Raw genomic sequence first — 27,845 nt, 5'->3', positions numbered from 1 at the left:
TCACAAATGAAACCTCAAAATTGGGGGGTGCAGATTTATCATACAAAACAAAACAGCTTCTCAGTCTATCCAGGTAATAAGAAAATGAAAATATTGGGATGGAGTGCAGATTTGAAGCCTTTGCATTGTATCTCTAGCTTAATCATCTGCAATTTTTCCTTTATGCCAGGGATGATTTGTAGAGCATGGTTCAGAACTCTCTCTGGGTGCTTAGTAAATCTTTTTGACTGGCAGAGTGACCTTCTATCTCTTCCCTTTCTTACACTGGAGCCTCAGGGGTGATGTCCTGAGCATTCACCATCAGCCTCCAACCAATGATGTCACCTCCCCCTGCCACCCGCTGTCCATCCCTGAGAGTCCCATGTGTCCTTTCCCTGTATGTGCAGCGTATCTTCATTCTATTGTCCTTTCATCTTGGGTGTCCATGCCCTCTGTGTCCAGAACAGTGTCAGCATATGGCAAGAGGAAGGCAAAAAGGAAGAAAGCAGAATGGTTAGTGATTAAAAATCAAGACTTGGAGCCAGCACTGTGGCATAGAGGTAAAGCTACGACCTGCGATGCCAGCATCCCATCTGGGCACTGGTTCAAGTTCTGGCTGCTCCACTTCCAATCCAGCTCCCTGCTAATGTGCCTTGGAAAGTAGCAGAGGATGGCCAAAGTGCTTGTACCCCTGCACCCATGTGGGAGACCTGGAAGAAGCTCTTGGCTTCAGCCTGGCCCAGCCTTGGCTGTTGCTGTCATTTGGGGAGTAAACCAGCAGATGTAAGATCTCCATCACCTCTCTGCAACTCTGACTTTTAAATAAATAAAAATAAATATTTTTAAAAAATCAAGACTTTGGAATCAGTCAGGCCTCAGCTGGTATTCTGCTTCTGTATCATTCCTGTGTAATCTTAATGTCAGGAGCCTCGATTTCTTCACTTATAAAATGGGGATAAGAATGCATACTTCAGAGAGCTGTGAGAAGTTTTTCACAACGCTATACCTGTGTAAGATAAGTATTAAATGCATAGCTATGAAGTGCACGTCGTTGCTGGGAATTAAGTACTTCTGTATTGAGGGCCTCTCCCTCCTCAAAAACATAATTTAAATTGTATTTTGGATTGTGTTGGCATAAAGATAAGTTGAAATTATGCATTAAGACATTTATTTCATCTAAAAACCCACTTTCTTCCTCTCCTTTCCAATAAATGAGTACATTACGTGGAGCCCTGAGGTGAGTGTGGCCCCTGGCACTGTGTCTATGCTGTAGTGCCTAATGGGGGAGCCAGCCCTGGGTGCAAAATGTGATTGGCAGATCCCTCTCTGCCTTCTCAATGTTAGTCACTGCTCTCTGGAAGTTGTTGTCTCCCTCCTTCTCAGAACACACATGGCCCCTCTACGTCTCCCCACCTCCTCCCTTCTTCCCCAGCCACCCACACACTCCACACTGTGGAGATCCCGACTCAGCTAATACTGCACCCATGCCTCCTAGGCTACACCCATGCCTTCATTTCCCTTCTTCTGGTGAAATCTTGTTCCCTTAGGGCTCTATTCTTGTTTTGGTAAACTACCATTGAATTTTCTGATAAACCATTTCTCTTTGAGGTATCAACGACTCGCTTCCTCATCTAAGGCTTTTACAGTATTTTACTTTGATTAGGAACTTGAAGAAACCCCGTACCATAGCTCAAAACCAGGCAAGCAAATACTTCCAAGCAGAGATTTGAGAATCTTTTAGATTGTATTGTGCCAGTAGCTTGCTGCCCACTGCATCTGTTCATTCAGTGGACCTTGTTGATGTAACTGTGATTAGAAGCTTCTAGAAGGTATGAAAAAGCATACCCTCAAGTTTCTTTTTGTAAAGGATTATGTTCAATAGGGTTCTAATGGGTTATTTTTTATTTTTGTAATTTTTAAAAAACTTTTATTTAATAAATATAAATTTCGAAAGTACAACTTTTGGATTATGGCAGTTTCCCTCCCCCCCATAACCTCCCTCCCACCAGCAAACCATACCCTAATGGGTTATTTTTAATGTTTATTTATTTTAATCCAGTTGAATGAGTGACAGAGAAAGAGAGAAATTTCATCTAATGGTTCACTTCCCAAAATTCCCGCAATAACCAGGCCTGGCCCAGGTCAAAGTCAGGAGTCAAGAACTCCATCTGGGTCTTCCACATGGTTGGCAGAGGCCTTAGCACTTGAGCTGTCTTCTGCTGCCTTCCAGGACATGTTAGCAGCAAGTTGGATGAGAAGTGGAGCAGCTAGAGCTATAACCAACACTATGCTGACCCGCAAAGCCCAGCCCTTAAGGCATCTCTCTCTCTCTCTCTCTCTCTCTCTCTCTCTCTCTTTTTTTTTTTTTTTTAAAGATTTTATGTATTTAATTAAGAGGTAGAGTTACAGACACTGAGAGGGAGAGCAAGTCTTCTATCTGCTGGTTCACTCTCCAAATGGCTGCAACAGCTGGACTGAGCCAATCTGAAACCTGGAGCCAGGAGCTTCTTCCAGGTCTCCCATGCAGTGCAGGGACCTAAGGGCTTGGCCCATCTTCTACTGCTTTACCAGGCCATAGCAGAGAGCTAGATTAGAAGAGGAGCAGCCAGGATTAGTACCCATGCCCATGCGGGATGCTGGCACCACAGGTGGAGGATTAACCCACTGCACCACAGTGCCGGCTGCACGGCATCTCGTTGATACTGATGGAATCACACATCACTTCTGTTCCCCATCTCAAGCCACTCTTCCATCTTTGTTTAGTGGCGACCTTGCATCACTAGATACAGTGTCCAAAGACAAACCTGACTCCCAGTGCCAGTCACTTTCTGAGTTCAGAGATAATCATATTTCTAAAAGAGGGAATTATGGTCCAGAAAAGGAGAATATCTTGCCTAAAGTGGCAAGGCAAGTTAACGGCAGAATCAGGACTAGATCCTAGGCCTTGTCGGTACACAGATGATGTACATGTAACTCTCAGGGCTTGTGGTACCATTTACTACACAGCTCAGGTTCTGCAGTGGGAAAAACGGGTTTCATTCCTGGCTTCTTTGCTTACAGTGTGTGTGGCCTTGAAAAGTTATTCAATCGCTAAACCTCAGTTTTCTCATCTGGAAATGAGAGGAGAGATTCTTAAAATTGTGAAGGTTCTCAGAGTTGTGAGAAATAAATGAGAATTAAACGAGCTGTGGCACAGTGCCTAGCAAAAAGCCCTCAATAAATGACTTCGCCATCCTTACTATTATTGTTCCTATAGATTTCCTAATTTTGTTCCTGCCTGTACAATCTTGGTGGCCTAAAGAAAGCCTTAGTGCTGCTTCCCAAAGTGTGTGCCGCCCAGGCAGTGACCAGAGCAGTGGGGAGAATCTGGCAGAACAGGTTCTTTTCAAAGTGGTGGAAAATAAATCAAAGGCAATAACCCAAACCTGGAAAAAGAATGTAGTCCTTTGTTTGTTCTTCCTAGTTGTAAAAGAACCTTAAAAATGCAGCTAATGCTGAAGTAAATCAGAAGCAACGTGGTGGACCCTCTGGTGTGTTAAATATAGAGGGTGGCAGTGTTGAGTTCCTGCTGGATGTAGCAATGGTTGGCAGTGTCCTGCAGTCAATCAGTAGGCAAGATGCGGAGTCAGGGACTCAAGCAGAGAGCAGAGATTGAGGCGGTGGAGGCTTCACATACAGGGACAAAGGATGCCCTGTCTCTGGCTGCAAATTGTTCATCACTGAATGTAAGTCTCAGGAAACTTGCTTAGATCTCTTGGTTAAAAGTCACAGGAGCACAGTTCATACTGGCTCAAGCAAAAAGGTGGACTTCATTATAATGATGTTACAGTGCATCAAAGGAAGCAGAGATGCAGAGTTGACCTGGGATTGGAATCAGGTCTCCAGATGCTATCAAAACAAGTGTCCTCCTCTCTGCTCCATCCTTATCTCTGTACACAGACCAACCTCCTCGATGCCTCCGGTAAATGGACTAGAACAACAACTTGTAAATTTTGTGAACCACTATACAGCTGCCTCAAAGAGAGCCTCGTCTCACTTCTCCAAGTCCAGAATTCTCATGGAAGGAACTGGCCCATCCTGGGCCAGATTCCATTTTCTGATTAGCAACAGCAATGGTGAAGCATTAAAAGCCATTTTACCAACATGGCATATCCACCATTGCTGTAAACCACCTATAAAGTGGCAAAACCGCAGATAAAGAATGATTGATGCATGCATTGATGATCTGAAAGACAAGGAAAAATGTTGTTCACATTGGGCTGGATGCTGCATCTGGGCCGTTCACAGATCCCTCAGTGTCTTACCTGAGACCTAAGATGTCTCTGTGCTCTCTGTCCCTGGACGCTTCACATTAGGTGGCCTCTGGCCCTAAAGAAGCTAATTCCAGCAGAATAGATTGGAAATGACACAGACTTTAGAACCTCAAGTCGAAACTCATGTCCATCACTTACTAACTCTTAACTCTGGACAAGTTACTTAGCTTCTCTGAATCTTGGTTTCCTTATCTAGAAAATAAGTGTAGTAATACCTGTCTAATGGGATAGGTTTTAAGATTAAGGGAAATAAAGTAACCCTATTTAAAATCATTGGCATACATTATATACTTAGTTATATTCATTTCCTTTTCTTAATTAGGCTATCTAGAATTCTTTCTGAAGGGTGAGGGAATGATGGGGAGAGGAAAGAAGAAATGATAGAATTTTCTACCTGGAAAATATCCTCTGCCTTAGATATTTACAGTTATCCAGAGAAAACATTAAATAAGTAGAAAGCAGCACTGGGAAAGCCACATTTTGATAGATGCAGTCTCCCATTTCAGGGACAAATTGACAAGAATCAGAGACTACCAATGAATGTTTCATGTTTCTTATTAACTTATTAGCCTGACTGTGCAGCCTTAAACCTCTACAATTTTTAAGCTTCATAAAGTACAATCTGATTGCTATGTTAGTGAATGAAGTACTTTATTATTCATGGACTATAAATATGTTTCTGTGTTAGAGATGTGCTCCCCTTTTAGAAGAAATAAGCCATGCATATTTTATGAACTATAGTTTATTGAATTGTTATTACAGCAAGCCCTGCACTCAACTTTTACATGCATTACCTCATTTCTACTGTGAGTTATGTGCTATTGTCCCCATTTTCCTGATTAGGAAATAGAGGCTCAGGTAAGTACAGTGCCAAGGTCACATAGCACTCAGTGACAGAATTAAAATGTGAGATTGGCTCAGTATGTTTCTGAAGCCTGTGCTGGTAACATGGATGCGGAACCATCTCTTGGTCTCATAGTTTCGGTTATGAGACAGGCAACAAAGAAGGGAATCTCCTGGAGAGTCTGTGTTTGGGATGTCTCATCTGATAAATGATAATCTCATGATTCATTCTGTGTGTCCACACAACTTTGCTACAGGGACATGAAGGCAAAGCAGTGAAATTGTAGGAAGAAAAATAGATGGACAACAGATAGACCATCTCCTTGAACATCAAAACTAGTCCTATTACTTACTGAGAGACAAAAGAGATGACGGGGTGAAAAGGGAAGTGGAAATTGTTTCCCAGCTTTAGACTAGTTGGTGTTTCAAATCTTGATCAAATTAGTGTGTGTTCTGATCATCTATTGCTGCATAGGGTTGCATGTGTGTGCATGTGGAATATTTTAGCCTGTTCCAGAAGACAACAATGCTCTAGTGATTAATCCTAGGGTTTAAGAATAACTCCTCATGATATTTAAAGATATCTTCGTCCATTGACTTATGTACTGGTCATAGGAACCACTGTGATCTTTCACCGACTTAATCTGCTCTTCCAGAAACACTTGACCGTGTTCTGCCTGTGCTGCTATGAGTTTCATTATAATCCAGACTGGGCTTCATTTGTGCTTTTCTTTTTTACTGCACCTTGTTTGTAAATAGAAGAAACGTTTACTATTGCATTATGTTTGATTAGAGTCATAACTGGATTGATAGCTCATGTTTCACTTTCTATTCCCCTCTGTCTTTTAGCTCCAGGGTTCCTTGAAAAGAAAGCAGGTAGTTAACCTGTCTCCTGCCAACAGCAAGAGGCCCAATGGCTTTGTTGACAACTCATTCCTGGATATCAAAAGAATTCGTGTTGAGGAGAACCTCTCTGCAGGACAAGGTGGCCTCCAAGTAAATAATGGACAAAATCAGATTATGTCGGGGACCTTGCCTATGAGCCAGCCACCCCTGAGGAAGGCTAACACCCTGCCACCCCATACACATTCTCCTGGCAATGGTATGTTTACCATGGGCTTGAAGGAGGTGAAGAAAGAGCCAGGAGAGACTCTGTCTTGCAGTAAGCACATGGATGGTCAAATGGCCCAGGAGAATATTTTTTCAAATAGATTTGGAGATGACTCTGGAGAGCAGCTGATGGATCCTGAGCTGCAGGAACTGTTCAATGAACTCACCAACATCTCTGTGCCTCCCATGAGTGACCTTGAGCTGGAGAACATGATCAATGCCACCATAAAGCAGGATGACCCATTTAACATTGACTTGGGTCAGCAAAGCCAGAGGAGCACCCCTAGGCCCTCCTTGCCCATGGAGAAGATAGTGATCAAAAGTGAATACTCACCTGGCCTGACTCAGGGCCCCGCAGGCTCTCCACAGTTGAGGCCCCCATCAACTGGGCCTACATTCTCCATGGCCAATTCTGCTCTTTCCACATCATCTCCAGTCCCTTCAGTCTCTCAGAATCAGGTTCAGCCTCAGACAGCCTCAGGAGCCAGCCGGGCCCTGCCAAGCTGGCAGGAAGTATCCCATGCTCAACAGCTCAAACAGATAGCTGCCAACCGTCAACAGCATGCCCGGATGCAGCAGCACCAGCAGCAGCACCAGCCTACCAACTGGTCCAACCTGCCCTCTTCCACTGGACCATCCCCAGGTCCGTTTGGGCAGGAGAAAATTCCCAGCCCTTCTTTTGTGCAGCAGCCATTCAGCCCACAGAGCTCACCTATGCCTGGGGTGGCTGGCAGCAGCAACCAGTCAAAAGTAATGGCTAACTACATGTACAAGGCCAACCCCTCGGCCCAGGGTGGGCATCTGGATGTGCTCATGCAGCAGAAGCCTCAGGACCTCAGTCGAAGTTTTATTAACAACCCACATCCAGCCATGGAGCCCCGTCACGGCACCACCAAGCCTTTATTCCATTTTAACTCAGATCAAGCAAACCAGCAGATGCCTTCTGTTTTGCCTTCCCAGAACAAACCTTCTCTCCTACACTATACCCAACAGCAGCAGCAGCAGCAACAGCAGCAGCAGCAGCAACAGCAGCAGCAACAGCAGCAGCAACAGAGCTCAATTTCAGCTCAGCAACAGCAACAGAGCTCCATGTCAGCTCAGCAACAGCAGCAGCAGCAACAACAACAACAGCAACAGCCAGCATCCCAGCCCACGCAGCCTTTATCAAGCCAGCCTTTGCTAAGGTCACCCTTGCCGCTTCAGCAAAAGATCCTGCTTCAGAAAATTCAGAATCAGCCCGTCACAGGACTGGGGTATCAAGTCACCCAACAGCACAGACAGGTAAGAGCCCTCCTCTTAAACACTTAGATACCAGTTAGCTTGATCATCATGCTTTGGGTACCATTACGTTTGTGTTGGCACAGGGTCAAGACCAAAGACAGTAGTTGCGTTGATGGAATCATGTGAAGACCTTATAAAGTCTAGGACTTTGGACTTAGGGAGTCCAGAGATAGAGGCTAATATTTTCTTTATAGCATTACTATCGTTGGGATCTATAATGATCAAAAGTTCTCACTTACTAAGAGGGTTGCATTATTAAACAAAACAAAACAAAAGAATATTACATCATAACTCATGTCTTTAGTGATATATCCAGCTGTGAATCAGGTTTTGATATGCCTGAAGTTCATTCACCCAACCAGTCTCTCAGTCATTAAGTCAGTCCACATCTACAGTTCCTGAGCTGTATATGTATATGTATATGTATCAGCTATATGCACAATGCCATGATTATGCTCAGTATTGGAATAAGGGAAGGCCAGAGATAATGGAGAATTCAGTGACTGATCTACACCTACACCAACCAACTGCAGTTTTTAAATGACCAATCAATAATGACATATCTGCTCTGACTCCATGGGGTACCTGTGGACTGACTATCATCCCTATTTAGGATGTGATCCCTGTCTCCAAGCCTGGGGAGGTGAGAAATACTTTAACAACTAGCATTTTAATAGTAGATAGAAAGAGTAGTGGTATGAGAGCACAAGACTGGGTATCTTACCCAGCAAGGGGAAGTTAGGGAAGGATTCTGGAGACAGCACTGCATGAGTTACAGTGTCTATGTGTTAAAGGATGAAATCATCATGATAAACCTGTGGTTGCCTGATGTCCTATGGTTAAGGTAAAACAAAGGTTTAGTTCAGCCCCAGACATGAACAGTACAAAGAGGTCACCCTGTTTCCCCAGAGCACATATTGGTGAGTAAGCCGGAAACCCCAGGGAACTTGAAAAAGGAAACTCTTCCTGGAAGAAAGGAAGGAAGGTTGAATTTTGCTCTGTGCATGTAATTTGACAAGTCTACATTATCAGTCCAAACACAAAGACAGCACATCAGCCCATTATGTGTCAAAACAGTATGTCAGGACAGTACTCATTAGACGGTGCAAAGCCTAATTCCAATAGCATTCCTAGAGTAGTTTTCATGGCTACTGCCCAGAAATGAATGCCACGAGCACCACAGACTGTGTCCAAGCTAACCTTTGCCCTAGATGTGGGCCAAGAGAAAACTAGACTCAACAAGGATTCTAAGGCTGTGTACCAAGTAAAGCTTTCAGCTGTTACCCAATTTTAAGTATTTTTTAAATTGTATATTATAGAGAATAGATTTGGAATAGAATCATATATTTTATACGAACAATTTCAGAATCATTTAAAAACATTTTGGAATCACATTCTAATGCAAAAGGTAGGCATTTTGATTTGGATGATTGTAGGTTCAAATTCTTATTCAGACATTCCAAGCTGTGCAACCTCAAACAACTCACTGAATTTCTCCTAGGGTTCACAGAGTATGATATAATTCTCAGCCCTGAGTTTAGAATAAATTGGCTATTATGATTGCCATAGAAAGAGCAAAAAATAATAAAAGTATTATTTTCATTTTTAAAATTGTATTTATTTTCATTTTATTTGGAAGGCAGAAGGACAGTCAGAGAGGGTATACAGAGACCTGCCACGCATTGGTTCACTCCTCAAATGCTAACAATGGCCAGGCCACAGACAGGAGCCAGGAACTCATTTCCATCTCTTACATGGTTAGCAGGAACCCAGGTATTTAAGTTATCACCTCTTGCCTCCTAGGGTGACCATTAGCAGGAAGCTGCATCAGATCAGAGCAGCCAGGACTTGAACCAGAAACTATGATATGGGATGAAGGTGTCCCAAGCAGCAGCCTAGCTTGTGTGCCAAATGCCTGCCCCCAAAATATTATTTTTAAACAAACACTTCTGTTACATAGGAGAAGTACTGGAACAGTTCCAAAATTCTAACATAAACAGTATTAGGGAAGTAAAACAGAACTATTTTTAATTTTTCCAGTGTTCAATACTATGGTAAGTGCATAACAATTTACGCTCCCTGGGCCAGGTCTTCTAATCACAAAAATGAAAATTACAAATAATGATATAGTAACGAATTAGCCTTTATTGGGTGCCTACTGTATTACTGGCATGACTCTTGTCTCCCTTATTTGTGGTATCTCCTTTCACCTATGTGAGGGAAATACCATTATTCCACTATTACAGGTATAAGAAATGAGGCACAGAGAAGTTCAATAATTTTCCTAAGGTCACACAGATAATAAATAGCAGTCAGGATTCTGACGACCTACTCCGAAGCCTATGCTTTCAGCCACCAGGATACACAGCTCACACATAGGATGTATTGAAACATGAATAACCACTGGTAAATCATTGTGGGATTTTTACAAGTGGGATTTCTTCTATTATTGAGCCCTATGTACATAAGTTACATAGGACATTAAATTCTTTGAGGATAAAGAAAATCTTGAATCTCTAACCTTCAGAGCTGGTAAAGAAAGAAACATTTAAAAAAAAATCTGTGTGATAGTTGACCTGAGGATAAACATCATGGAGCTAACCAAAGGAAATAATAACAGGGAATATAGGTAATATATAATCTTTGATGCCTCGTAGGCTCTTTGGGGGGAGGGGTTCCTTGACACCTCCAGCATGCTATGTCTTGTCTCTGGACATCCCACTAATATCAGCAACCATGGCCAACTCCTGATCTCTTAGTCCATGTTTGAGTTTCCAGGACCCAAGCACACAAATGGGTGCTGACAGCCAAATCAACCATCTTCTAATGCCTTATGTAAATTTTTTATATTTCCCAATAAATATGACACTTATGATGACCAAGATCATGTTCGTCTCTTAAAGAGTCGTGAAAGTGGTGGCAGCATATCAAAATACCTCTTCTATAGAAGCAGAGAATGACTATCCCTGTAAAGCTTTGTCTCATGTTTTAGATTGACTCATATTGTCCCTTCCAGCCCAACGATTCAATAGGTATGATTTTATTTTATTTTTAAAGATTATTGTTTATTTAATTGAAAGGCAGAGTTACAGGGAGGAAGAGAAAGAGAGAGAGATCTTCTATTCACTGGTTCACTCCCCAAATGGGCCACAATGGCCAGGGCTGGGCCAGGCTGAAGCAAGGAATTAGGAGCCAGGAGCTTCTTCTAGGTCTCCCACATGGGTGCAGGAGCCCAAGCACTTGGGCCATCCTCCACTGCTTTCCCAGATGTGTTAGCTGAGGGCTGGATGGGAAGTGGAACAGCCGACTCTCAAACTGGTATCCAAATGGGATGCCAGCACTGCAGGCAGAGGCTTTATCTACTATACCACAGTGTCAGCCCCAAGGTATTCAGACACCCATGTGTCTGAGCCTTAAGTAAATATGCTAGAGCTCCACAGTCAAGTAAATATTTTTAAAAGATGTATTTGTTTATTTATAATTCAGAATGAGAGAGAGAGAGAGAGAGAGATCTTCATCTGCTGGTTCACTCCTCAAATGGCTACGACAGCTGGGGCGGGGAAGCCAGGAGTCAGGAGCTTCTTCCTGGTCTCCCATGTAGGTGTGGGGGTCCAAGCACTTGGTCCATCCTCTGCTGCTTTATCAGGCACATTAACAGGAAATTGGATCAGGAGTGGAACAGCCGGGACTGGAATCAGTGTCTATGTGGGATGCTGGCACTGCAGATGGTGGCTTAACCCACTGTACCACAGTGCTAGCCCCTGAGTAAGTATTACCCCCTTGAAAGCATTTACCTTAGGGGGTTGTACACATTCTGATAATGGTGCTATTGTTCAAGGCAACTATGGAATTTTCTTTGGGAATTGTCTTCAGAGCTTAGAGAACATTTAGTAGATTATTACCAACACACTAATGTTCACCCTGTCAGGGTGACTTTTGAAAAGAGCCAAGCTGGGTAGTGTTATTTTGGGTCAAAAATAATGAATAATTATTATATGACAAAGATGCCTTTCAAGTGTGGTGTGTGAAGTTTCTTTGAAGGCAACAGAGAAAATAAATGAATTGCTTCTCAAATGGTAATTTCTAGAGACGATTTTACATTTTTTGTGTATTTTTCTAAAGTTTTTTCTGATTCTTATTTCCCCACCCAGTATTTGGGCAAGTATTCTCAACTCAGACAGAGTAGTTCCATCTCTGCCCTCCGTAGCGGAGGTTCAAGTGTATATTCTCATGCCAGAACTGCTCAGTCGCCGTTGCTCATGACTGAAGTAGCGGGCAGGGGCAGGGATTAGGAAGTAAGCAATGTTTAAATTTATCAACCAAAGCATCCAAAATGAAAACACTGGCCATGTTTTTTTTTTTTTTTTCTGCTTGTCATATTCACTTTGTGTCAAACCTAGGAAGATTTACTATGGGATTTGCTAATTGGAGCCCTTTAGCCTTGGAAATGGTAGAAATCTTGGCTCTCTGCTACAAAATGGGAGACTGAATGTGTTCGTCAGTTGTCTGCCGTTTACCCAAGAGATGTGCAAAGACGGCCTTCTCTTTACCTTTCAGAACCCTGAACCCCGACAGCTCTACATGCTCAGGCAGAGACTGAATTTGGGGAATTCTTATGCCTCTCTCCCTTTACTGTATACTCACCCTTGTTCTCCTAGATGTGAATGATGCCCAAGGGATGGCTGCAGCATAATTGAATTGTTGGATATGTTCTTACTGTTCCATGCCTGGGGTAGTTTTAATATTTTCTTCAGAGACTGGGAGAACAAATAGTATTTGGTGTTTCTCAAAATGTCTTCAGTGGACTCATCTTGCTAATACTTGAGGCTTGGCAAATGGAGATCCCTCTTGGCTATAATTTTCTTCTCTTCCTGTGAGGGTTATGGGAGAGGGCAGGAGAGGGATGCAATACATGCATTTCTGATTTATCCACAAGTCACCAAACAGTTGTTAAGGTATGAAGGAGTTACTGGTCAACCTGGACTTATGTGGGTTCAATCCAAAAGTGTTTTCCTCTTGAACATTCTTTTTTAGAGTTAAATAATCTGTCACTTAAAAAGTATGATTTTCTTTTCTAACACTGGATCTGTATATTTGGATTCTATATTTGGTTAAGAATGCTCCCATCTCTGAAACTTCTAGGAGGGAAGGCAGCCAGTGAATGGATGGTTTGTTATGACTGAAACATAAATTTGTACATTTCCTCTTCAGTTTAAAGCCAAGTTCTTCAATCATATGTTGAAAACCTCACTGTACTCTCTCCACCTAGCCAAGCTTATCATTCACTAATCTGTGTCAATTCTTCATGCAAATCAGGCAAGTCTTGTAATGGCCTCCTCCACACTTCTTTAAGGTAATATAGATTATCTTAAAGATAAACGCTCAGAATTTTGTTTCCAAATTGGTCTGGGTGGTGGTGGAGGAATTACAGTAGTTCTTATATAATTACAATAGTCGTATCTCTAAATCCTTATAGTTGTCCAGGGGAAGTGCCAGAGAAAAGATAGGAACCTTGTATCAGCTGGGAATGCCTTTTCTCATGGGAAAATCATCATGAATTCAGTGTTTTACTGTTGTATAACATCCTTTCCACCGCTTTCTTGGAGACTGGCACTTAGCTGAAGAGTCATCCAATTAAGCTAACTCCAAAGCCTGGGTTTAGAGGTTAGAACCCAGTTAGAAGAGGTCAGGAAAATGAAGGGTACCAAGCCAAAGTCTTAAAGAAGACGGAAAACAAAAGCATTTGGTAGATGGTATATCCAGCACCCAAGAATGAGACCAAAAGATTGTGACAAACTTGTAACCGGTGCTGAACACAAATGACATGAAGCTTAGAGTGAAGATGGGATAGAGATACAAAAGTTGCTAGATGATCATACAAATGACCATGGACCATTTGGTGACTTCTCTGACTTACCTTGGCTGCATCTTGGCAAAAGAGAAAAAGCCTGATACAGACATATTATGTGTTGTCAATGGAGAGATAGGAGCACTATTTTTATGTTGTCATTTTATCCATCATTTAAATTTACAAAGAAAAGAAATATTGTTTTTAATACTCTATGAAACTAGTGCTTAGACAAGAAGTGAAGTGAATTTCCAGAGACATATAATTGGTACTAAGCAATCTTAATTGGAAAATTTAGAAAGAGGGATTTTGTGGAGATTTGTGCTCATCTGCTGTTGTTTTGCTTGTGAGTTGGTTTGTTTTAATGTTGGTACCTGCTCAGTACCATACACAAATCATACAAATGGCAGGTACTAGCCACTTTTTACAGAAGAGGACACGGAGACTCGGGAAGGTCAAATCACTTACTGAGAGTTGCAGTTAGTATTGACCTATGAATGGAGGGCTGCCCAAAACTATGCTGCATAAGGTAAACATGTAAGGTTTGGGTTTGCTATCAGGGCCTTTCTTGTGATTTATATTTGAAATTTAACTTTTCTGTTCATTCTCAGGCAAATTCACTACCTGAGGCAGAATTTAAGTCAATTCTGAATGCAGGGAGGGATCTTCAGTCAAATTCACTGAACTTGACATGTTTGTATCCAGAAATCCCTAAGTTTCCTGATTTGCCCTACCAGGAACCATGAATGAAAGATTCCAGGCTAAATTGAGTACTGCATCGTTCTTAATTCTGGCAACAGCTTCTATTCATTCATTCAAGAACTATTTGTTGAGAGCCTCTTATGTGCCAGGCACAAGTCTGTATATTTGTGCTACAACTGAGAACAAAGATGAAGTTGTAGTGCAAGAAGAGAAATATAAAATTTTTAAAGTACTTAAAAATTAAATAACCAGATTTTTTTTCAAACTGAGCTATTTTCAACATATCACAGGCTTCTTTTTGCTTCTGTTGCTAGGCTGATTTGCAACTGGGCTTTTTAGAACCTCTGATCCCAGCTAAAGATGGAAAAAAGACCAAGGAACTGGGTTTTCAATTTAATTTTTAAAGCAAAAGATTCTTAAGTTTTGTTAGATTATTTAAATGATAAAGAAAATTCATTCATTGTCTTTTTCTTTAACAACATGCACTAGAATTTCAGAATCCTGAAAGTGTCTCAATAAGGTGAAGCTATAATTCTTGATTTCACTGATTCATATGATGAAAATGTATTGACCTAAATGTGCTAGGAACTAGGGATTGAAGATTAAACAACTCCCTTTGCACCTAGTTGGTCTGAAAGATTAGGAAGACCTGGTCTATCCCCTCAGTGAGCTTTTGATTTGAAGGAAGTATCTGTTCATACAACTTCCAGGTTTCCCATTGGATGTATATGCTACTTTGTGCTAATCCTTTGCAACAAGTTCTCTGTAATAACTGAGTAAAAATCATATGGGCATTTCTCCTAAGTCAACCAGTTAAAGTTCAATTTTAAATATGCTCTTTTAACCTTTTGCAGAATAGAACTCTGTGTGCTAGATATTCTACTTTCTTTTCTTTTTTTATTTTGTTATCCTACTATGCAGTGGATCAAAGCACAATGGAGTAAATCAGTGTAAATCAACAATCAACTCCTGTATCCCTCAATAAAGAAATAAACACAAGAAGAACATGTTAGCCTGAGGATCATAATACATAGGGTTCAACTCCACGGTTAGGGAATGGCTTCTATTATTCTCATTCCAAGGTCTTTGTCTGTGTGTCACATCCATCAGTAAGAGCTGTGCATTTAAAGCATTAGTGGGTAATTTAGCCTGTTGAATACCAAGTTTCCAACCAGAGAAAGAAAGGGTATAGGGTTAAGAAATATATTTGATCCTGAAGATGGAAATGCAAGAGGGTTAATGGAAAATCTGACAGATATGTAACTGTAATGTGCATTAATGTAGGTGACTCAAACAATCCCCTTTGCACCCATTCTAATTAGTTTTGTCTTTTCTAATCAGATGTCAGTTGCTATCAGTTTGGTAGAAAAGAATGGTGGTTTCTTTTTGTGAAATAGAAGTGAAGCAAAAAACTCCCTTATTTAGCCTGTGCACTAATCAGCAAATTTGCACATTAATGGTTAATTAAAATCAGGAACAAAGACTTGAGATTCAGAAGGTGTTTACTATAAGGAATTCAAGGTTTGAAACAAAAGACTGTACAAATGTTTAGACTACTAAGATCAGAGAGATGTAATGTGAGTGAATCATCTTAGTCTTTTACATAGTGTTTCAAGCAGAGGAGACCCAACTTTCACACACACAAACACACACACACACCCTGCTTAGGCAGCTGTCGAGATAGTAATTAAAAAAAAAAAAAAAAAAAAACAAACTCCGGCTGGATATATGCATTTGATGCAATGAATTTGAACAATAAAGCAGTGCCTTATTGTCTAAGCAATAAATTGAGTCAAGCGTAACAGAGGGAACCCATTGACTGCTTTTCTGTGCTTCTTGCAAAATCAAGTTTTCAAGGTCCCTAAGAATGAAAAAATTGGTTGATCTGTTCCTCCTTTCTACTGCTAATTCGCTCCAGCCAGAATCACTAGCATGTTCCACTTTGTTTTACACAGAAGCTGCAGTTCTCCTCCACCTTTAGGATACAAGAACTTCACAAACAATGAGCTTTTTAGTCCCTACTGCTTGTAGTTTGCAGGTCTGTGAGTGAGCACAGAAAAATGTGTGCCTCACCTTTGAGTCTTTGGTTCACATTTCTACTGTCTCTAGAACTTTGTCTAATTTTATCTTACTTTGCCTATACCCTGTCTCCATTCACTCTTCCTCTAGGCCAGTTATGAACTATGAACCAACCTCTTTCCCTGACCTTCTTAAGATCTGTTCCATGGCAGGTATTGGAATAAGGCAGGGGCAGGGACACAGCCACTGGAGTCCTTACTGGTTACAACAGTTGAAGAGAACTTTCTGGAAAAGGAACCATATTGGGGATGATTCATGAAGCTAATGAGCTGTCAGGCCCATCAACATGGCCTACAATCCCCTGGCACAGACGAATGCACTCTGAATGGACGTATCTCTGGGTGGAACATATCCAGACTAGCTTTGACCATGATCTCTTCTGACTTCATGTGCTTCCTAACTGATTTGCTGTCTTCCAGTCTTGCCAATGTGCAACAAGAGTGAGCATTCTAAAATAAGAATTTGATCATGTCAGTCATCTGCTCAAAACTTTTAAAGGGTCTTCATTTGTCTTAGGATAAAGTCTAGCTCCTTATGTAGCTTATAAAGTGCTTCATGATTTGGTTCCTGCCAAACTCTTCCGATTTCTTGGCTTCCATTCCTAAACTTACTCTTCTGTCAAATCTCACCCATACACCCATCTTTGCCCCAAACTCATACACATTCTGCATTCAGCTTTCTCTGTAACAAATGCCCTCCAATTCCTAAAAAGTATGATGTTTTCTCTCATCCACTGGTATTCAAACCTGCTGTTCTTTCTGCTCTATTCTGCTGGCTAACTCACCTCTAAGCTTTCTTCAGTCTCAGCTAACACACTGTCTCCTCAAAAAGGTTTCCCTGGCCTTCCAATCTGGATTAGCTCTCCTTCTATGTGTTCTGATAGCTCCCTCCTCTTCCTGTCTTCTAGTATTTGTCACCCTTCAAACCTTGTTCTTCTGTGTCTTCCCCAACTCGACTGCAAGCTAATTGAAGAGAGGGATTGTGATTCTCTTGTTCAATACTGTATTCTCAATCCTAACACATCTTCTCTAGGGATTTGGATCATGTTTGTTGAAATGAGCAAATGAATTGCACCATTGACTCACCATCCTTTCTTCTGTTCTGTGGATTTATGGATATCAATACATTAGCCTCTCTTCCTCAAAAGCTAAGAACATGAGCTAGCACTTCTACTTTCCCCCATACCAGTTCTGCCTTTAAAAAATACATGTTTATTTGAAAGGCAAAGAGGGAGGGAGACAGAGACAGAGAGAGAATGAGAAAGAAAGATCTTCTATCTGCTGGTTCACTCCCCAAATGGCTGCAATGCCTAGGGCAGGGCCAGGCTGAAGCCAGGAGCCTGGAACTCCAGCCAGGTTTCTCATGTGGGTGTAAGGGCTCAACCACTTGGGTCATTTTCTGCTGCTTTCTCAGGCACATTAGTAGGCAGCAGAATTGGAAGTGGAGCAGCCAGGACTCAAACCAGCACTCATATAGGATCACAAGTGGTGGCTTAACTCATGAGCCACAGTGCTGGACCCCAGTTCTACCTTTCCCATGGACTTGCAGTCTTAGTCTTCCAGTTCTCCTTATCAGATTGGTAAGCTAGAGAATTCCCTATTAGGTGACCCATAGATCAAGCTTGTGGGAGGAGATTCTGAAGAGGGAATTTGGATACAGGCTGAACTGACCTATATCCAAGGTATTCTCTTCTACTATTCTAAAGGCAATGAAAATTATAGAGAACACACTGGAGAGGCCCAGCCTAAGATAGGAAGACCTTCATTATATCTGTATACCAAAACCAGAGATTTTCATGTTCAGTTGCTGTGGTCCTCGGAAGTTCTTGCTAACCTCAGAGTATCTCTGAGGAGTCACCCAACCTTGCCTTGTCTCCTTTCCCTCCACATCCCACTTCTCTAAGGCCAACACTGAACTTCAGCTATTACTCCAGAGGAATTGTTCCATTAATTATTGCCTTACATGTTTACTCTTTCCTTTCTGTGTATCTTAAAACATGTCAACCTCCAGCATCCTTCAAAAATAATCTTTCATCAATCTCATATTCCTTTGAACCAGGCTGAGAACCTCTGCAGTTAACATGATCCCTCTCTCCCTTCCCTGGTGCTCTGGCTGGCTCCATTACATGACCATATACACACTTCCCTCTTCTCCATCTCCACTCCTATGACTCATAACTCTCTTCATCCTCTTTGTTTCTGGCTACCTTTCCCTTCCGTTCATAGTTGGACAGTGGGTCTTTCTGCCTTGCTCCATATTGCTTGGGACTGAGGCCACTGGTTGAGTTTTCAGCTATCTCTGTAGCTTCTACCAGGCCTTCTCCCTGGAATTACAGTTTTACACAAGATCCAGCTGCTCCTTGGAGTTCCACTTCACAGCATCAGCTCTCCTCCCTATAAATGCATTTTCTGCAATCACTGCCTGATCCCATACTGGCTGGGGCATCCTGTTTACCATCTGAGATAGTTCTTCAGTTGTCTTGGAACCCAAGCCCATTGCCCTCCTTTGAGTATCCATGTCGCTGTAATCACCCCTTCTCAAGCTGTGGAACAGGCAAGTTAGTTTTTTCCTCTTCTAGTGCCCATAGCACAGTGCAAACACAAGAGAACAATTGTTTGCATACTGCATTATGATTTGTTTCCATCTCTAGTCTATTGAAATGTGAACTCCTTGAGTTGGAATAAGGAATTTCTCCTCTACCCACCCCAAACTCATAAAATATTTGGCTTTCATTGCTTTCTACCTTGAATTGTCTTTAATCCCATACCTTAACCACTGAACTACTTTAAAGTTCTTGAGACTAAGATCTGTATGTCATTCATCTTTGTCCCTCCAACAGCTAACAGAGTATTTTAAGAGAAAGTATCATCACATGGGAAAAGAAAAAGAAGATGGAAGGGTAAAGGAAAAAAGTGAAAGAAGTAATGATGTGTGTGTGTGTATGTGTGTGTTATAGGCTGTATGATTTCGAAATCAAATGAAATTAGTTTGAATAATTTCTGATCACAATCTAAGTGTAAAATGCATGTTATAAAGAATTTATACATTACCTGTTTCCTAAAATGTTGTAAGCATCAAAATGTTCATGTGACTTTGGCCAAGTTCCTTAAATTCCCTGAGACTAAGCTCTGTGATTTATAATGAGAATGACAACTCCTATTTTGCAGGACTGTTGAAACTTTTTCATGAAATAATCCATGAGGTACCAATAAGGACCTTTACCTTGACAGCAATTCACAAATGTTAATTCACGTCTCTTTGCAAAACAAAAGCTCTCCAATAACACAATACAAATTAAATGCTAGTAGATACCTGCAGTGGGTGATTTCAACACTAAATCCTCATTTCACTCAGAGTTTCCAGGCAACTAAAGCAAAATAAACATGTGAGGATATAGATCTTTTGTTTTGTTTTTTAAAATATAAAAGAAAGCACACAAATTCATGAATGAAGGCAATTTTTTTTCCTAGAAATGGATTCAAAGGTATATTTATTAAAGGAGAAATTAGGTAAGACAGTGGACATTCTCCAATGGAACATTTCTGAAGACACCATGGTACTGTTTACTCCGATGTTTCTGTTATTAAGCAGCATTATAAAATCCAAGGCCAAAATATTAGACTAATTCAGTAAAAACTTTTCCCCAGGAAGCTGAGATAATGTGGTTACACGTATGTTTTCTGAAAATCTGTTTCAGTAGTTTGTATGCTTTGTGTTAGCAGGAACATTTCTTCCATTCTTTCTCCTCCAGCCTGATCTTTTCTGATTTGCCGGTGGCACCTCTCAGAAATCTTTAAGTTTCTTCCAGACCGAGTTTGCAAACCAGGTTTCTAGCTTAACCCATGAATAGGGTGTATTGAATTTATAGGAATGCATAATTACAATGCCCATTAAGTTGCCTCACTCAATTATCAGTTATCTCACATGAGTTTCTGAGGAACCCTTGCATTGTGCAAAGTGGATTAGCTCTGAGGAATGTCTACGTCGGAATCAGATGTCAGGGAGAGCTCTCAGAAACCTTGTAATATGCTAGTCTTCCGCCTCCATAAAGAACAAAACTAAACTTCAGGTGTGACACCTCTGCTCTGTAGATGAAGTTCATTCACATTCATGAAAAATCCTGCAGTTGGTATAGTTATTTATCACTGGACAATTATTGAAGCATGGGCTGACTGCAGCAAACCATGCTATTTGCTAATAAGTGAGTCATGCCACGTGCTGGAGCAGCATGGGAACGAGACACAGCACATCAAGACCAGGCTTCTTGCTAAGTATTTTAGCTTTAGTAATCAGGCCTTGCTTACTTCCTTTGTTAGAGCTGTATTCCATAATTCTGAATTTTATCGTTCTGAAATGTAATTACCAGCCTTATTTTTCACTGTATTTTCACTTTCCTTAATGTAACACGTGAACATAATTTGAAAAGATAATGCTAAAATACAAAAGTACTTCCTCGCCCCCCCCCCATTCTTCTTAGTCTCTAGAGGAAACCATTTTCAACATGTTTATTTGCTTCTTCTGCTATATGCCAACAGATTTCTTAACGCATCCTTATCTGATATCTCTTGATTTATTAAATATAGACAATATTTAGTGTTTCTTATTATAGCAAATGATTTTAGTTCTAATCCAATTTTTTCTCTGTCACCTGTTTCATCACAATACAGTTAGATTGAAGATTTGGTTAAATCTGTGTCAATGTTTTCAGAATTTATGAAGAAATAAATAATATTTATTGCCAAGATAAGCAGGAAACTGTAGTTATAATTCCTATCCATGATTTAACAACCCCCTTGGATACATCTCCCCAGGAACCTACTATCCCCAGCAACTATCCTGATGGGTGTTCTGTAGGCCGGCCGATACAGCTGTCACCCTACAACTTCCTGCCACCATCCTACCACTCCCTTTCTTTTCTCTTCCTTATTGGAGTCCCTTTACTGCATCCCTGGGTTTCTGTTTATTTGCACTCTCATTTTGCTGGACTGTATCTGCCGTAGCTTTCTGACCATGGGGATATGAAATGGAAAATCTTAAACCTTCAGGTAATGATAACCCATTTGAGGTTATAATAAAAGAGAAGCATTCAAAATATCAATAAGAAATATTATTAAACATATAACATGTACTGATAATATGTTTGGTGCTACATGGTATTTAAAGAGAACCTACTGTATGCCAAGCATTTTTTCCATGACATTCCTAGGAAATAGGAATAATTATTGAGTGCAGAGTAGCTTGGTAATTTGCCTAAAGTCACACTTAGCAGGTGGCAGAACTGGAATTGAGATCCATGTATGTCTGAGTCTAGCCATGCTCCACACTGCCTCTCCTAGCCAAAAAGCATAAATGCATAATCCTTGCCCTTGAGGAGTTTTCTCAATCATGTTTTTAATACAGTGTAAGATAATTGCTATTTTCTGGCCCAGTTTGTTCCCTTTTTGTGTGTGTATGTGTGTGTGTGTGTGTGTGTGTGAGAGAGAGAGAGAGAGAGAGAGAATATGCTTATATGATTTAACTCTTGTTAACATCTATTTTCATAGTCCTATGTACATCAAATTTTTTATTATTATATTTTTCCATGAAATCCTGAAACAGTTATTTCCAGAGGAGATTTCAGTTCTTTATCCTCCTATTTATTAGGTGTTAGGCAGTTGCAGTCTGATCTGGTTACGGCTGAAAATATGTTACTGGTTTTGCCTGCTCCCTGGTGGATTTTGGTTTCTGTGCCAGTCAGTTCATTTTCTGTCACTTATCATATTTAGCTCCTGCCTGAGGGACTTCCAGGGTTACTGGTAGGGACATAACTGAGTTTAAGGAATGATACCTACTGTGGACTGAACCAGCAGGTAACTCCAGACTCTTGTTCCTTGAATTCTGAGTTGATACTCTTCTCAAAAGCAAAACCCAGGAGTAAATACAAGGGGTAGAAACATACAGACAAATTTTGAAATGAGTGAAAAGAATTAGAATCACTGTGCTGTTGTATTTAATGGGTAAGTAACCCATAGGCCTAATGTGCAAGCAAACCAATACCACTGATGTGTTTCATTTATGGTATTCTTGCTGGCATGACTGAAGTTCTCCAACTGCCTTTTTCACCTGGCAGCCTTAATGCTTGAGATGCTACCTCATTAAAGGAGGGAAGTGCTTGAGCTATAGCAAAGGGACAGAGCTCTCTGCACACTCCCAGCACTCTGCTCCAGCAGCTGGTTGCTGTTGGTATGAGTTAGCCTTTTGTTACAACAATAAAGTACCTAAGATGAGCAGTTTATGAAGGAAGGGGGTTTATTTTGGCACACAGTTTTGGAGGTTCACAGTCCAAGATCAGTCAAGACCCAATGGGTCATCCATTGGGTGAAGCTGGAGAATGACAGTAGCAGAGCACCTGTGGAGCATCACATGGTATGCCAGGAAGACAGTGGCTAGGTCCAGCTCAGGTTTTAAAACCAGCTTTCTCCCAAGAACTACCTTCTAAGGGCATACCTCAGTGACCTAAGGAGTCCCCAGTAGGCAGATCTCCTATACACCACAATTGGCTCAAACCTCTACCATTCTAGCCCCACCAACCCAAATGTCTGTATGACTTTGGGAGCCAAATCCTGTTTAAACTATTGCACTGTTCCAGTGTCATTGTTTTCAGAGATAGAAACCCTTTAATCCATTTAGAAATTAGAAGCAGGTACCAGCTCTCTGAATAGCCTCTGCTTTTGAAATTGTTAGGTTCCAGAAGTTCATTTTTATTTCCATTATTTGGCACTCTTGTGCATTTTTTAACACATGAACAATTTAAATAACATTTATTAAGTCCTCAGGCTAGCCTACACAAAGTCTATTTGACTCACATGGACATTGAGCTGTTAGGATAGTAACCATGACTTCCAGAACATTACACTGTTTCTTTGAAAAAAGATTTGTCCAGTGCCCGTTGATTGAGCCTGGCACAATGATGGAATCAGGAAAACAATCTCTTGAGTGAAAGGGAGAGTTACAGAATAAGAGAGAAATGTGAGTCCCAGATGTGCACAAAGCACTTTGCTATGGAAACCACAGAAAATGGGTATCCAACTCAGCCTGGCTCCAGGTTCTGAGTGGAGACTAGCAGCATTTTAGCTACATCTTCATGGAAGAGGAAGCAGGCCACAAAATCAAGGGAAGGAGGAAAAGATTAGCCAGTGTAACACCAGTGACAGAGGACAGGGCTCTCCATTTCTAGCAATCCTCTATAGCATGGACATCTACAGGTTGGCTACCGTCACAGGGCCTATGACTGCCTATGCACACTAGTGTTGAAGACTGGATTTTGTGTATTTCGTTTAATTTTGCGTAGTAAGCCAGCAAGTCTATCTTCATAGTCTGTAAAGAGAGCACCAGGCAGTAAAGAGTTCACCTCCAAGGGTGCTGGATCCAGTGGCCTCCCCAGGCTGTACTCTGGACTCCACACCAGCACTGGGAGGAAGGACTTGGTCAATGAGACCGTGTCCACAAAACTGTTTGCTTCTGAAAAGGCAGCAGTAGTCTTGCAGCCAAGTGATTCCTAAAATAAGGATTTGACCCACATGTATGGTGAAATTGAAATTGCCTACAGCGTCAGAACCATGGGGTAGAAACTAGGAAAGGGATCCCAAGGGAGAAATGAAAGGAAATTTAGGCCAAGAAGTTCATTTGTGTCATCTCTTCTGGTGTGTAAAGATACTTTATAAGGCAATTTTAACTCTGATAAGTTGCCCATTTCTGTTTGCAAATACAAATGAAGTCAACCATTCTCATAAATCTCTCCATTCGTTTTTCCTCCTCTTGTTTCATTCGATTTGCAGGGGAAGGAGGGAAGGATCTTATCTGGCTATTGTAAAATTCTTTCACATTTTTCGGAATACTTGAAATGGAGTGCATATAAGTGGATGTGAAGTCAGCAAGGATCCCCAGGCATAAAGGTCAGACTCCACAAGGACCGTTTTGAAATGGAAAGAAAGCACTTCCAAGAGGGTTGAGCTGAGGTCTGATGAAGTCACATAGAGCCCTTTTCCGCATGCTTAGAGCTACCCGTGGGTCTTCGTGAGCTGGGCACTGCTGGACACCCCTCCCCAGTCCACCTCGAGTGCTCATATTCTCCAAGGAAGACAGAGGGAAAGTGTGAGAACCTCGGGAAGCTGTTCCTAGGCATGTGAGGGCAGCCTGGATTTCCATGGGAATGGGAGTCCCAGCCAAATTCAGATGCCGAGGCTTCCCTCAGGGACCAGAGCCCATCCTGAGCGGAGGAAGTTGCTGTGAGAAGTTAAGCAAGCAGCTCTAAGACTGGGCTCATGTCTTAGTGTGCATGTGTGTGTGTGTGTGTGTGTATGTGTGAGAGAGAGAGAGAGAGAGAGAGAAAAGAGAGCAGCCTTGCACTGTTGCTCGCATGATAGTACACATTAAGTCAATTTAAACTTCCATGGAGAGAAAACAGTAAACAGAGGAAGAGGGGAGCTGCTGTATGTTTCCTTGGCTGGCGTATCTGCTTGTGCATGCGTTACAAGATGCACACCATTCACACCTCCAGGGTTTGCATGGATTTCTCACAGCCCTGAACATCTCTGAGGCTCAGCCTGGTGGTATTTCAAACGTGAGGTGTGAGGGGGACACCTCTCAGCCACAGAGCCAGAGTAAATCTCAGTTGTAATTCTTTGAATGTTAAGGGTTCCTCCCAGTGAGGCACTGCGCTGAGGGAGGAGGAAAAAGAATCCATGAACAGGCCGGCGCCGTGGCTTAACAGGCTAATCCTCCGCCTTGCAGCGCCGGCACACCAGGTTCTAGTCCCAGTAGGGGCGCCGGATTCTATCCCGGTTGCCCCTCTTCCAGGCCAGCTCTCTGCTATGGCCCGGGAAGGCAGTGGAGGATGGCCCAGGTCCTTGGGCCCTGCACCCGCATGGGAGACCAGGAGAAGCACCTGGCTCCTGGCTTCGGATCAGCGCGATGCGCTGGCCGCAGCGGCCATTGGAGGGTGAACCAACGGCAAAAAGGAAGACCTTTCTCTCTGTCTCTCTCTCTCACTATCCACTCTGCCTGTCAAAATAAATAAATAAATAATAAAAAAAATAAGAATCCATGAACAAGTTGGTTCTGAAAATAAAGACAGGGGGCCTACAGAGCAGGGCCTACCAAGGCTCACTTCGGGATCCCAGTTTAGGGAAACAGAAGACCGCAGAGCAAGGCCGGTGGGCTGAGACATTTAGCATATGACCAGCTTGAAAGGTGCTGTCTGAACACCAATTAGTAGGAGTGGAGATAGTTTTGGCCTTGACCATCGTAGCAGATGACACATTAATCAGCATGTTCTCAGCCACAAACCCCAGCAGCTTTTCCCGTAACCTGAAAAGACAAAGAAAAAGAGAACTTGGGGAAACTCCTATTCATCAGTCAGGTTTCCCCTTAAACATCACTTCCTATAGGAAGCCATTCAGACAAATCCACCCCCACCCAACTTCCCCTAGCTCAACTCTTGCTCTTTACACTATGCCTTCCAGAATTATCTGTCTTCCTCGACAGTCTTCACCCTTCAGTCAGCAGCACCCAGCACACTCCGTCACATTTGTAGTCGTTTAAGTATGTGACTGAGGATTGATGGAGTATAAGGGCTTGTGTTGGAGGGCAGGAAAATGAAGAAGACAGAACCTCTTTCCTGTCTGAGAGGGAGGCAGATCGTAATGAGACATCCTAGAATTTGCCACATTTTGCAATACATGTAAGCACAGCTACAGAAAAGGAGAACAAAGAGAAAGTTGAAGCTTTGAGCATTCCGGGACAAAATGGACAACTATATTAGCTTCTTCTCTGATTCATGAATTTTACTGATAATAAATACTCAATACAATCCTATTTCCTTACATTTCATGTTTACTACTAGGAGAGCACAATCTCAATTCACTTGGGGGAACATAAAATCAGGAAGGAAACATGAAATATCATCAATATCATCTCAGGGAGATTTTGGTATTAACTTTGTGGTGTCTGACCTTGAATTTCTGAACTTCAGAACTGAAAGAGGATACATAATTGACTCTGAAGTGAAGCCTTAAAGAGTAAAATCGAGAGTTGTGCTTAAGTTTTCAGTTATATATTTTATTGTTACACAGTCCTCTTGCCGCTCTGCCATCTAGTCCATTTGTTCAGAGGAATACTCACATGGAAAGTATGCCATGGCATTCCTTGGCCTCCCCACTCCTCGCAGCGGTATTTACTGAACACTCCTGGGGTGCTTGGCCTAACAAACAACAGAAAGGAAGTGAGGCTCTTCCCCGGGTTCTGCTGTTTTGATGAGAGAGAGCCATTTAGAAAGATAACTTGAAATCACAGACCCAGGAATCTAACTTATATGCCAGTGTCCAGAAGGATTTGAATTTGTTTTCATATTGGGATGTTGGTCAGTCCACCTTCCTTTCTTCTCACAGCATCCAGTGGGGCTTTCCATGCTTGATACCAGAAATAAACAAAACCCACAGAAGCAGATGCAAAGGTACATAACTCCAGGTGGACTTGAAGCCTCCAGTGTTGATCTACACAAGGAGACACAACCCACAGACTATACTCCACATTTCCCCCAAGCATAGTCTAGTGAAGAGGTGAACCTTTTGTTACCATTTTCCTTGGGTTTGGGATTTTTATTTTTATTTCTTTGAGAGAAATCACACTTTGCAGATTTCAGATGGAACTCCCATGTCAACAAACAGGCAGCAAATTAGCATTTTATAAACAGAAAGCAATGCAACTGCAGTTTCTAGGTAACTCTTTGAATCTGGTAGGCACAGCATGAACTGTCCTTCACACACGGTTGTATTTTGAGAATCTGAGCTTACACACATCGTGGGTCTTCAGTGCCATTGACCAGCCAGGTGACCACATGCAAACAGGTAACCATTCTGCTTCACTTTCTCCAGTTATACGATGAACTAGAGCTAGGTCATCAAATGAGTGGGCTCCAGACATTTATGCATATATTTTGTAACAGCGAAGCTGATAGACTTTCAGTACTTCATCTTTCTGCATAAATATATTAAATATCAAAACTGCCTTGTATCATGATTATTTTGTGAAAAAAATACATTTTCATATTAAAAATTTGAGCACATTGCCACGAAGTGACGGTCCTTGAAAGTGAGCAGATTTAACACTTTGGTAAAACTTATTTTTCCCAGTCACAGAAGCAAATGAAAACTTCCTTGAAAAGGGATACAAGTCCACAGAACACAATTAGACTGTCCGATCTACATGGCTGCTTCTAACTGTACTGTTCTAAGCACAACCAGAGATCTAACACCTTCTAGTTTGCTACACTGGAGGTGTTACCACATTTTACAGTGTCCAGCAAACTAGCAAGTGAAAGGCAATGCCAACCACATTGTGTTACTCCCATCCAATAGAGTAGATGTTTCACTCCATTAAATTGTCATTGTTTTCAGTTGCTGTGACTCTTCTAATTAAAAGTGAATCTAGCAACAAGAAATCAAATAATAAGAAATGGAGGAGATGTCAAAGTGACTGGAGAATATAAAAGCAAAACAAAAGCCTTTTCATGAGGCTAAATTGATGATTTTGCCCAAAACACAAAAGTAAAAGAAAAGATTTTACAGCACAAAGAGTGTAATACAATTCAGTTAAATTATTCAGCATCCTTACAGTATTAATGTGGCAGCCCCAGTTTCATTGTGAAATTA

General features: G+C 41.6%; 1 protein-coding gene across 1 annotated transcript in view; it reads left to right on the top strand.

Annotated features, from left to right (window-relative positions):
- MAML2 (mastermind like transcriptional coactivator 2) overlaps positions 1–27,845 on the top strand; it is a 379,458-nt gene that overhangs the window by 245,080 nt on the left and 106,533 nt on the right. The window contains exon 2 of the mRNA XM_062196906.1: positions 5,985–7,526. Within this exon, the coding sequence (XP_062052890.1) occupies positions 5,985–7,526 (1,542 nt within the window). The remainder of the gene's footprint in view (positions 1–5,984; positions 7,527–27,845) is intronic.

The sequence above is a fragment of the Lepus europaeus genome, chromosome 7 (genome assembly GCF_033115175.1).
Source record: "Lepus europaeus isolate LE1 chromosome 7, mLepTim1.pri, whole genome shotgun sequence".
Taxonomy (NCBI): domain Eukaryota; kingdom Metazoa; phylum Chordata; class Mammalia; order Lagomorpha; family Leporidae; genus Lepus; species Lepus europaeus.
The sequence above is the reverse complement of the archived record's forward strand: the minus strand, read 5'-3'. Positions and strand labels throughout refer to the sequence as shown.